Source organism: Pan troglodytes, chromosome 13 (assembly GCF_028858775.2).
Source record: "Pan troglodytes isolate AG18354 chromosome 13, NHGRI_mPanTro3-v2.0_pri, whole genome shotgun sequence".
Classification (NCBI taxonomy): domain Eukaryota; kingdom Metazoa; phylum Chordata; class Mammalia; order Primates; family Hominidae; genus Pan; species Pan troglodytes.
In genome coordinates this window covers 104,118,799-104,131,166 of record NC_072411.2, presented here as the reverse complement: position 1 = coordinate 104,131,166, position 12,368 = coordinate 104,118,799, and the positions used below count along the sequence as shown (strand labels likewise).

General features: G+C 45.0%; 1 protein-coding gene and 1 long non-coding RNA gene across 4 annotated transcripts in view; one reads left to right on the top strand and one right to left on the bottom strand.

Annotated features, from left to right (window-relative positions):
* Positions 1-12,368, bottom strand: part of KIAA2012 — a 132,890-nt gene that overhangs the window by 105,347 nt on the left and 15,175 nt on the right. Inside the window, exons 3-5 of the mRNA XM_054680079.2 lie at positions 8,119-8,278; positions 5,863-6,018; positions 1,459-1,601 (exon numbers count right to left, since the gene is read on the bottom strand). Coding sequence (XP_054536054.1) covers positions 1,459-1,601; positions 5,863-6,018; positions 8,119-8,278 — 459 coding nt within the window. The remainder of the gene's footprint in view (positions 1-1,458; positions 1,602-5,862; positions 6,019-8,118; positions 8,279-12,368) is intronic.
* LOC104005329 (uncharacterized) overlaps positions 1-12,368 on the top strand; it is a 45,631-nt gene that overhangs the window by 20,061 nt on the left and 13,202 nt on the right. The window lies entirely within an intron of this gene.

Below are 12,368 nucleotides of genomic sequence, written 5' to 3'. Positions count from 1 at the left end.
CTCTGCACTCCAGCCTGGGCAAGAGAGCAAGGATCGTGTCCCTCCCCCACCATCCCCCAAAAAGAAATGTTTCTCCCCTCTGCCCTTCCACTCTGTGGCTCTTCTCCCTGTTTCCTCTTCTCCTTGGCAGATGACCTTCTTGTTAGTCAAATGAGTTTATTCAGGATGGGAGCAGATGTTGTCTATGTTGCTCTGAACAACTGTTATCTTGCACGCGCGCGCGCACACACACACACACACACACACGGCCTTAGAGTTTAGAAAGTGTTTCTACATTGTAACTCATTTAATTCTCACAGTAACCTTGTTAGACATATGATAATAGCTCCATTTTACAGAAGAGGTGAATTCAGGCTCAAAGTTAGTTACAATTCTTGGACAGGCTCATCACAACTATCAAAAAGCAGGACCCAAAACAAGGCTTTTCTGAGTCTAAGGCAATAGCTATTTTTCAAACAAGATTAACAGCTGCCAAGATGAGCAAAGAACCAGGGGAGAATCTGTGGTTACATAAGTTTGGAAAACCCAGAGTTTAACAAAGTTAAGCTGGTGACTATGTTATAGAACTTCTCCAAGCTCTCTGTATCTAACTACACATGTGACTTTCCAGGAGGAGAAGGCATGCAGCACTTCCCCAGTGTATTTGCCTATGAAACTCTTATTTATTTATTTAGAGGCAGGGTTTCACTCTGTTGCCCAGGCTGGAGTGCAGTGGTGCGATCTTGGCTTACTACAACCTCCTCCTCCCAGGTTCAAGCGATTCTCCTGCCTCAGCCTCCCGAGTAGCTGGGATTACAGGTGCCCACCATCATGCCCAGCTAATTTTTGTATTTTTAGTAGAGACGGGGTTTCACCATGTTGGCCAGGCTGGTCTCGAACTCCTGGCCTCAGGTGATCCACCTGTCTTGGTCTCCCAAAGTGTTGGGATTACAGGCGTGAGCCACCACACCCAGCCAAAACTTTGTTAAATGGAGCATCTTGCAATGCTACAGTTCTATAGGTGACACTTTGGGGAAATGGTGGTCAAAAAGGTCAAAGTACTCTTCCCTTCTCTGGAAGTCTCAAGAAATGGCAAAGGGAGAGAGAATCCTCTCTGTAGTCAAGAACAATGACAGAAGAGAGCCCATTAGAAGTGGTACCTCTGGCTAGGCTCGGTGGCTCATACCTGTAATCCTAGCACTTTGGGAGGCTGAAGCCAGCAGATTGCCTGAGCTCAGGGGTTTGAGACCAGCCTGGGTAACATTGTGAAAGCCCATCTCTACTAAAATACAAAAAATTAGCCAGGCCTGGTGGTGCTTACCTGTAGTCCCAGCTATTCAGCAGGCTGAGGCAGGAGAAATGCTTGAACCCCGGAGGCGGAGGTTGCAGTGAGCCAAAATTGTGCCATTGCACTCTAGCCTGGGTGACAGAGTGAGACTCCGTCTTGGGGAAAAAAAAAAAAAAAAAAAGAAATGGTACCTCTGCCTGCGTTTCGTCTTCCTGCCAGGGCTGCTTCCTGCGTGGTGGCAAGCGAGTCCCCTGACTGCCATGGTTCTGGGCTAGAGGGCCCTGGTCCACGTGTCCAGCAGCTCCAGCGTCCCCTTCATCCAGGCCCTGTTGACCTGCAATGGTGAACAATGGGTCAGCTTGTCACCCTGGAAATGGACGTGGCGTTCTTGCTGCCTCCAAACTGCCTCCCTTCTTGCTTCTCTGAGTAAAAGTGCTCAAGGCCCTCCCTTGCTCCCCCTCCTCCCTTATTTTGTATTTCTGATAGTGCCTCCTTGGAAGTGGCAGCCAGGTCTGTGGAAACAGAGCTGCACTAGCAGTCAGGAGGCTCAGGGTTGAGTCTTCACTTCTTGGACACAGTTTCCCAATCTGTAAAATGGGGATACAGATTTCTTGCCCTCACTTCCTTGTAGAGTTATTTGGAGCTCAAATAAGATAATGAATGTGACAGCCCCTTGTAAACTGTGAGGGATTAGTGGACGACAGTGGTGTGATTATGGTGGCGTGACCTGCAGCCTGCTCTGTTGTCATGGAGGTGCTCAGCCTGAAGCAAGCTCTTGGGATTCCCGGGCTGTCTCCTGGCTCTTTACTTGTGGAAAAGCCTCTGCCGAATGCACTGAGGTAAGACTGCTGTTTAGCTCTCTGAACTTATCCTGTCTGCAACCCTCAGGAAGGATCTGAGTCAACAGATGACTCCAACATAGTTAACAAGTCTTTCATCAATGGTTTAAGGGGTCCTGCAGCTGTTTTCATCACTTTCTCAAGGTAGATTTATTGCTGAAGCAGTCTGGCAAAGCTTCCTTGTTTGGAGCCAAGCTTTAGCAATACCTTTATTCCCAGCATGCAGCTCCATGGAACAATGTGGGGTTGTCTTTCAACTAGGGGCTCTGGAAGGCTTCGGGGGCCTGTGTGTGATGGATCACAAGACTTCTGGGAGCTGCTTCTCCTCCTGCCTCCAGCCAGCCTCACTTTCCCTCTCTGCTCCTGTTCATTATTTCCATCCTTGGTGTCACTGGGCCAAGAGTCAATTGCCCACAGGTGGGGCTACTCCCTCCCTCCAGCTCTCCTTCCTTTGCCCACTGGCTCCTGAAGGCCATGCTAGATGTGAACTGAGGCTGAGTGTTGGTGGAAGAAATACAGGCTCAGGCTCAGGTTCAGGTTCAGAGGGTCTGCTCTGGTTTTAGTGGCCCAGGAAAATCTGATGGGCTGGGGACTCATTAATATGAGGTGACCCAGGGCTACATTAGGCCTGCTCCTAAGAGGACCTCAACTCCATACAGAGTGCAGCACTAAAGACCTTTGGGGATATTCTAGAATGATCCCTTGTAGAATGATTCCTTGGGGTCAAACCAGACACTAAACTAGGTTCATCTTTTCTGGTCAGATACACCGGGAACCAAATGCATTTCTGAGGGTGGAGGAAGTGAAACTTACTAAATAGTCTCTTTTTTTTTGGGTGGGGGGTGCGGGGGATGTAGTCTCACTCTGTTGCCCAGGCTGGAGTGCAGTGGCATGATCTTGGCTCACTGCAACCTCCACCTCCCAGGTTCAAGCGATTCTCCTGCCTCAGCCTCCCGAGTAGCTGGGATTATAGGCATGCACCACCATGCCCAGCTAATTTTTGTATCTTTAGTAGAGACGGGGTTTCACCATGTTGGCCAGACTGGTCTCTAACTCCTGACCTCAAGTGATCCATCCGCCTCAACCTACCGAAGTGTTGGGATTACAGGCATGAGCCATTGTGCCCAGTCTGAACAGTCTTACACATTGGGTATCTAAGTTGGGGTGGGCGGCATTGTGAGTAGGGGGATACAGAGACAATTTTCCCTTTGGCAATATCCCAGGTGAGTTTGAATATGTGACTCAATCAATGTGAGGGGAAACAGAATTTTTTTTCTTAGTAAACATCATCATCTGATTCGTTTATTTGTGCTTAGTAGAAACAGGTTTGCAAGCAAAGTATTGGAAGCTTTAGTTGTTGAAAGGAGACCACAAAACTTAGTCTCTCTATATCTCAGACATGGATTCAGATAATCCAGATAATGTGCATTGGAGTAGCTCTGTCCTCTCCTGTTATTCTTCACAAACAACCCAGGGAGGAAGGAATGCAGACTGCAGTATTTGCATTTTACATATGCACAAACTGAAGATGCAGGGAGCATAAGTGACTTAGCCAGCATCACATTATTGGAGACCTGGGATTTGCAGCTGGGACTTTTGCTACTTCTTCAGATAAAGTGTCGGGCAAAGAGAGGGAAACCAGTGGAAGATGAGGTTCAAACAAATGAAAACATCCATCAGGGTTCAAGTTACAGCCACTGAACTATTTTTGCTTCTTTTAAAATAGATTTTTTTTTGGCCCCTGTGATCATGGGCAATTGGGCATTCCAGTTAGTAATTATGCTTAAAACACAAGCTAAGGAGGTATAATGAACATTTATTGAGCACATAGTATGTGCCAGCTTCTATTAGTATATTATCTCATTTAATTCCCACACGCAACACTGTGAGATAAAGATGGGTATGGTCATCTCCATTTTATAAATGAGAAAACCAAGGCCCAGAGTGGCTATATGGCTTGGAATCGGTGCTAATGGCCACATGTTTAATCACTATTTGATACAGCCTCTTTGTTTTCTGCCTGATTGTGACAGCTCCTTGGTATATGGCATCAATTAGGAAAGTCACTTTATCCCTCAGGTGTGCACTGTTAATCCAGCCATAAAATGAAAGCCCTGAGGCCCAGAGTGGTGACTCATGCCTGTAATCACAGCACTTTGGGAGGCCAAGGTGGGAGGATCACTTGAGAACAGGAGTTTGAAACCAGCCTGGGCAACATGATGAAACCCCATCTCTACAAAAAATACAAAAATTAGCTGGGAGTGGTGGTGTGCTCCTACAGTTCCAGCTACTTAGGAGGCTAAGTGGGAGGATTGCTTGAGCCCAGGAATTCAAGGCTTCAGTGAGCCATAATCACATGGCTGCACTTCAGCTTGGGTGACAGAGCAAGAGCAAGACCTTGTCTCTAAAAAAAATAAAAAATAAAATAAAATAAAATAAAATAAAAAGAAAAGAAAGAAAAAGAAAAAAAAGACTCAAGTGAGATGTGTGGTTGGTTGAAATGTTTAATGGCCCCAGGCTCTGAGAACCTGCCATGTTCACTTCTCCATTCATTTGATAAACCAGATTCTCTACTTATCCTGACCAGATCATTTCCCCAAAGATGGGGGTTGGTCAGGCACTGCCATTGTTTCTGGAAAATTTCATTATACATATTTTAGAGACAGAGTCTCACTTTGTCACCCAGGCTGCAGTGCAGTGGTGCCATCATAGCTCACTACAGCCTTGAACTCCTGGGCTCAAGTGATCCTTCTGCCTCAGCCTCCCAAGTAGCTGGGACTACAGGCATGTGCCACCATGCCCAGCTAAAATTTTAAATTTTTTGTAGAGACAGGGTCTCACTATGTTGCCCAGGCTGGTCTCAAGCTCCTAACCTCAAGTAATCCTCCCTCCTTGGCCTCCCAAAATGTTGAGATTACAGAATGAGCCACTGAGCCTGGCCAAAAATCTTATGTTGGGCTCTTGCTCTTTTATTTTCTCAAGAACCCTGCTACCAGCCAAGGCTCTCGTCTTTGCCTATTACTGCTACCCAGTTGTCTTTTCCCATCTCCCTTACCAAAGGCGACTTCTGGCTCTTTTAATGCTTCAAGTTCCATAGAATAATATTGGGATTGACAGTGTCAATCCCCATAGTACTAAACAGTTTACAGATGGCTTGCAATAATTTTCTGTATAGCTACTATGTAGATCTTACTGTGCCCATTACAGAGATGAGCAAACAGAAGCTCAAAGAGGTTAAATGACTTACTTAAGATCTTACACTAGTAAATGAGAGAATAGCCATTTCGATACACATTTCTGGCTCTAAATCCTATATATATATTTCACATCATATTGCCACAAAAATCACAGGATTCAGGAATATAAGAGTGGAACAGATCTAAGAAATCATCTAAAATCTAAAGTCTAGACCTACACTGCCAAACACAGTAGCCACCAGCTGCATGTGGTTATTTAGATATAAATTAATTAATATAAAATAAAAAGCTCAGTTTCACTGTTGTACTGCTACATTTCAAGTGCTCAATAGCCACATGTGGCTAATGGCCACTTTATTGGACAGCCCATATGGGACATTCCATCACTGTGAAAAGCACTATTGGACAGTGCTGGTGCGCACTAACCCCTCATTTTACAGATTGAGGACTATGCAACCCAGAATCTCAAGACCTTGTTTTGGGAAATGCCATTTTAAGGTGTTAACAATTCAAATATCTGAGAACTGGTCATAAAATCAACATGTAAATCAACACGTACCTTGTTCAAAAGATTTTCCTTGTTGAATCCAAAATGAAGGGAAGACAGGCAGGAGATGGTATTTTGGGGGTACACCTGAAAGATCTTGTTGTGGCCTGAGCTTCTTTGGTACATTAAGTTGACTGTCCTGGAGTAGCACAGAATCCTTGATGTATCCTGAAGAGTAGATCAGGAGATATTGATAGAAATAGTGGTAGCCAACTTCAAGTTCTTGGTGGTAACTACAAGGTTCCTCACTTACACTAGTCTTGGCTTTGGACATTGCCCATTAGGGAAGACAATTAGAAGATGAGGAAGATTAAAAAGTCAGATAGAACCCACAGAGGCCTTGTCTATCTAGTGTCTTGGGTGCTTCTGGTTCTGTACTACATGTGTACTTCCTCCACCCCATCATTCCCAAGAACTGGGTCTCCCTGGTGGAAGGAGCATGGCTGCTGCTTTGGGGTGAAAAGCTCCTCCTGCCTCAGGAGGAGATCCAGTGGTAGTGGATGTATCCTATTTGCTTCTGTAGGCCCCATGATCAGCAGCCTCCTCAATCCAGTCATTCTATAAGTATTTATTGAGGACTTCCCTATGGGCCCACCCCTCGGCTAGTCAGTGAAGTAGATACAGTGGAACCAGACTTGGGCCCTTTTAAAAGGCACTCAGTAGTCTATTGGAGAGACAAAGCTCTCTTGTGTTCTGTATGGCTCTGAGTGTCAGTGTAATATAAATTCAGAAAACAAGGAGCTCAATATTGACTGGAGCTTTGAGCAAAGACTTTGTAGAAGGTGTGAGCTTGAAGGGTGGGGAGGATTAATCACAGGGGTGTAAAGAAGTCCAAGAGAATATGTACATTAGTATCACAAAGTGGGGAGCTCTGAGATGTGCAGGAAGAGGGTGGTAGGGGCCATTGGACTGATGGGCTTACACCAGATTCTTGCCATTGTGCCTCCAGCTTGAGGTCCTCAACTTCAAGAGGGGCTTTGGCAAGGAATTACGGCAAGGAGCTCAAGAATGCATGTGTGTGTGTATCCTTCCTTAAACCACACATTTTAGCCATAGACTCCCATGGAGGACTCGACCTTTTTTGAGGTCAAGAGGGGCCTTCATTCTGGGGAATGTTGGACCTAGGCTGTAGGAGAATGGCCTGCTCTGCCCTCTGCCCCACTCAATGAGAAACATTTCTTTGGTTAAGTGGCTCTTTCTCAAAAGTTTCAAATAAATGGAACTGCCTATAACTGTGGAACTGCCCTGAGAGTAAAACCAATGACTGGAGGAGCCCACAACTTTCATTTTGCTTCAAGTCACCACTTATTGGGGGAGTGAATTGCTTTCTCTTCTTCCTCAGGGTAAACCTATAAAGCAGGAAGAAAGTCAGGCTTTCTCTAGTTCTGGCTGTTTGTTGTTGCTGAAGAAATGGCAAACAGCCGAGTGGGTACTGGCACATTCTCTGCTCACTCTTCTCATCCCAAATAGGCTTGCCAAATAAAATACAGGATGTCCAGTTAAGTTTGAATTTTGGATAAACAATGAATTTTTTTTAGTAGAAGTACATCCCGAAGATTGAAGATTGCAAGTGTAACTGTTTATGCGTGTTGCGGGGGTGGGTATGCATGTGCTAAATCTGGCAACTCTAATCCCCAACCACTTCCCATTTTTGTTTTCAAGCATCTACAGAGTGCATTTAGGGTCTGTTCATCAGAAGGGTGTCCATCGCACTCCTAATGGATTGCGCTGGAGAGCCGCCATTTTTAAGAGGAAGAGTCGTAACATTTCACTTCCGGGAGGACCTGGGATCACCTCAGATGGGGAACTAAGGAATATTGGGAAGAATGTGGAACTGTGGGGGTGAAGGGTGGATCTGACTTCTGGTCCCAGCTCTGCTTTTGACTGAATGATCTTGGACAAATTACTTTGCCTCTCTGGGCTTCTTCTTCCTTATCTTGTAAAAGATGGGTGTTGAACTGGAGGGTCTCTGAGTGGAGAAGATTGGGAAGAAAGTTCTGGCCTGGATGTGGCATGTGAGGCTGCTGAGGGCAAGGGATGGGAGTGAAGGCAGGACTTCAGGCCGTTCTTCCCTCTGCAAATGCGTCAGAGGACAAAGGACGGGAGCCGTGAAAGGGGCTTGTGGGCTACCAAGCGTGGGGACTTTGCTTTAACACAGAATTGGGCTTGAAATCCTGGTGTTTCAGGTCTTGATGGAAAACACACTGTCACACCAGAATGGGAGGTGGGGCAGTTTGGGGTGTGCCCCCCTCCCATTTCCCCACTGACCTGCGCACCAGAGCCTATACATGGCGTCTGGGGGCCAAGTCCGCAGGAGGCCTCGGAGGTATCTCTTGGCTGAATGCCCCGGCTGGATCTGCCGTTGGGCCTGGCTCTCCAGCTGGCTTCGGAAGTGGAGGTATGGTTGCCAGGCTCTGTCCTGCTCTCCCTGTGGGGACACCAGTCAGGAAACAGCACAGCTGCTGAGCCCTGAGCCACCCAGTGATACAGGCTGGTTAGCACAATCTTCATCAGTAACCCAGGAAACTCCCAGAAGGTGCCAGAAGGCACCAAAAACAGATGCCTCGGCTAATAGACATGAACCAAGAGCCCTCAGAGCAAAGCTCTGAAAGGCCCCTGCAGGTTTGCAGTTGGAAGCAGAAGGAGAAATGACATATACCAGATCCCATCTTGAGATAGAGTATTAGGAAAGGGTAAAAACTTCAGAAGAAAACACATTACCTAGTTCAGCCTGTGGAAATCATTTTAGTATCTTCAAAAATGGCTCTGTACTATAATGGGAAAGCCAGCTCACAAATCTGCATTGGCATTCAATGTTTGTAATGTGAATAATGGGACAGACAAATCATGTCCATGTTCATGGGGAGCCTGGCATTTTGAAAATACCTGGCTCTGATGCATTTCATTTAAGCTGGGGAGAATTTTCTGGGAACCTATCTGCCAAAGTCAGTGCCACTGTGCAAGACATCATAGGGAATAAATATGAATAATAACATCTTACAATTGACTAGGAATTTACATTATACAAAGAACTTTCACCTCATCTGTAATCCTATAAGGTGGACTGAGTTACTACAACCACTTAAGTGATGTAGAAACTCTCAGAGGATGATTGCTTAGGCAAAAGAATAGCAAATGTGTGATATTTGTGTTGACATGTCTCACCCTCCCCAGTGTCCATGGCAGACATCCCTAATCAATCACAGAATTCTTGACTGCTGAACTGAAGGTGATCTCAGAATCCATTTTCTCCTTAAGAACATTTTTGAAACTGAGGCATAATTTATATAACATGCACAGAGCTTAGATGTTCATTTGATAAATATTGACAATTGTATATACCTTTGTAACCACCACAGAAAACAAAATCCAGAACATTTTCATCCACCCAGGAAGTCCCTCATGCCACTTTTTAGTCAGTATCCTCCTACCCACCAGGTAATTGCTATTCTGATTTCTAACACCGTGGACTGTTTTGTTCTATTCTTGAACTTCATATGAATGGAAACATACAGCATATATTCTTGGATGCTCCATGAAAGTGATCCACACAGTGTTCCAGTGAGAACTGGCATGAGAAATGAAACCCACTTAGTCCCCTTTGGCTAAGGAAGTCTCCCAAGGCAACAATATAGCCTGGAAGGATAGAGAGCAACTGTGTGGAGCCAGTTAGAAGTGGAGCTGGGCTTGAATCTAGGGCTTCAAAATTCACATCAGTGCAAAGCTTCTTATTCTTCAATAACTGACCATCTCATCAAAGGACCAGATCAGGAGTTAGCACCATGAACCAGCTTGATGTCAAAACAATAAATAAAGATGTTTCAAAGCAGGTGCCTCAGTGAGTGTCCCAGACTGTAAGAACTATATTCTAGAGTGACCAAAGTTTTCATACAGGTTAGGATGCAGTAAATCCTGACTCAACAGGCTTGAACAATGAGAAAGAAAGTTTGTTATCTCTTGTAACAAAAAGACCAAAGGCTAGAGAATACCAGGGTTGGTTAATTCAGTGGCTCAATAGCTCTGGTATCCTGAAACTCATTTTGTAGGCACCAAATCTCTTTCTACTCTTCAGAACAGTCTTTCACTTCAGTCTTATGGGCCTGCAGAGGCTGAACAATGGACACAGGGAAACATCAAGTGGGTCCAAAAAGCACAAGCCAAAGAGTGGGAAGGAGACAGCCTGTGAGAGCTTGGGAAACAGCCTTGGATTTACAGCCAGAGCCCCTGGGCTCAAGGCCTGCTCTGCCTCATGGGAACTTTGTGATCTTGCGTGAGCTCTGGAACCTTCTGAACCTGTCTCTAAAATGGAGCTAATATAGTGGTAGAGGGAATGGAGAGTGCATGGGTTCTGGAATCAACCCGAGAGTCAAGTTTCACAGTGCCTGGCACATACTAGGGGCTCGATATTGTGGGGAAATGAATAAATGAACAAATAGTTCCAATCTCAGCCCCACCACTTCTCAATCGTCTAATCATTATATAATTTAGCCCACAATACTGACATAATACCTCGTTTTTGGTGTAAATGAAATAATGTAAGTGAAAGGGTGTTCCACTGAGCCAGCTTATGGTAAGGTGAGAGGGTGCACGCTCTCACTCTCTGCCCACCCTGCACTTGTGAAAGCACTTTCTAATCTCTCAGTACTCCTAAAGGGAGCTGAGGAGAACACAGTGGAGACTGAGCAGAGGCTTTGCTTGAAGATGGAATTGATCTTGAGATCTTGCCCCATCCTTGGGCATGTTAATTTCTTCTCTGAATAATTTTACTCAGTGTCCTCAGTTTAAGGATTATATGAGCTGAGGTATGTAAAATACTTAATGCACATAGTAGGTGGTGAACAAATATTAGGTCTTTTCTCCTTTCCCTTGTCCAGGTGATGGGAGACTATGCTAACTGCCCAACACTTATTCCCCCTCACTTCTTTCTGCTAAAATAGTCCCAATTTTTTGTCAGCAGATCCCCTTTCCCAAATAGTCATCCCTCGTTATCTGTGGGGAATTGGTTCCAGGACCTCTGTGGATATTAAAATCTGTGTATGCTCAAGTCCCTTATATATTATAAAATGGTGGTAGTAATATTTGTACAGTATAGCCCATATGCATCCTCCCTATACTTTACATTGTTTCTAGCAACTTATAATACTGAATACAATGTAAATGCGGTATAAATAGTTGTTATACTTTTTTGTTTTTTTGGTTTGGATTGTTATTTTTTTTCCTGAATATTCTCCATCCCTGGTTGGTTGAATCCAGGAAAGTGAAGACATGGAGGGCCTTGCTTTCCCAGACTCCGGTGCGTCTCAGAGTGGCCAAGGGACCTAGCTCTGGTCAATGAAACTAAGGTGAAACTACTGGGAGCCTCTGGAAGGTCTTTGTTTCTTTAGAGAAGGAACAGCTGTGCAAGGATTGCTTGCTGGCCCCTTTCTTCTGCTTTGAACCCAGATGTGACCTCTGAAAGTATGGGACCATCTTGTGAACATGCACTAACAAGCCTAATAAGAAAAACCAACATTCAAAGGATGGTGGAAGGAAAAGATAGCGCTTGAGTCCTTAATGGCATTGGCAAGCAGCTGGGCAAGCATGAAACTCCTGCCCCTCCACTTTGTGTTACTTGAGATAATTAAATCTCTTTATTGCCTAAATCAGGGGTTAGCAGCCTTTTTTTTTTTTGAGACGGTTTCGCTTTGTCAACCAGGCTGGAGTGCAGTGGCACTAACTTGTTTCACTACAATCTCTGCCTCCTGGGTTCAAACGATTCTCCTGCCTCAGCCTCCAGAGTAGCTGGGATTACAGGCATGTGCCACAATGCCTGGCTAATTTTTGTATTTTTTGTAGAGACAGGGTTTCACCATGTTGGCCAGGCTGGTCTTGAACTCCTGACTTTAAGTTATCCACCTGTATCAGCTTCCCAAAGTGCATGGGACTCCAGGCGTGAGTCACCATGCCCAGCCTGGAAGGTTTTTTATAAAGGGTCAGACAGTAAATATTTTAGGCTTTGCAGGCCATATGGTCTCTGTTGCCACCACTCAACCTGTCCTTGTAGTGCAAAAGCATCCATAGGCAATATGTAAACAAATGGTCATGGTTGTGTTCCAATAAAACTCTATTTACACAAACAAGTAGTGGGCAGGATTTGACCAGTGAGCAGTGTTTGCTGATTCCCCAACTTCAACCATTGGTAATCATGAACTATGTTGCTTGCAGCCAAAAGTATTTCTGATACGTGGATATAATATGGGAGCAACAGATTTAAAGCTGCTACGGATTGAAGGGGTGGGAAACAAGCACTGGAAAAAAGGGGATGATTAAGATGGATTGATAACTAATACAATCACATCAAGTGAGCCCAAAATGCACAAGCAGCAGAGTGGGAAGGAGACAGCTTGTGAGAAAGCCTGGGAAAGCGCTCTAGATTTAGGGCCAGAGTGCATGGGTTCAAGGTTCAAGATAAAAGAAAACGTGGCTTACTATTCAATTGGCTTTACTCCTTGGGGACTTATGAATTAAACGAATGCTTA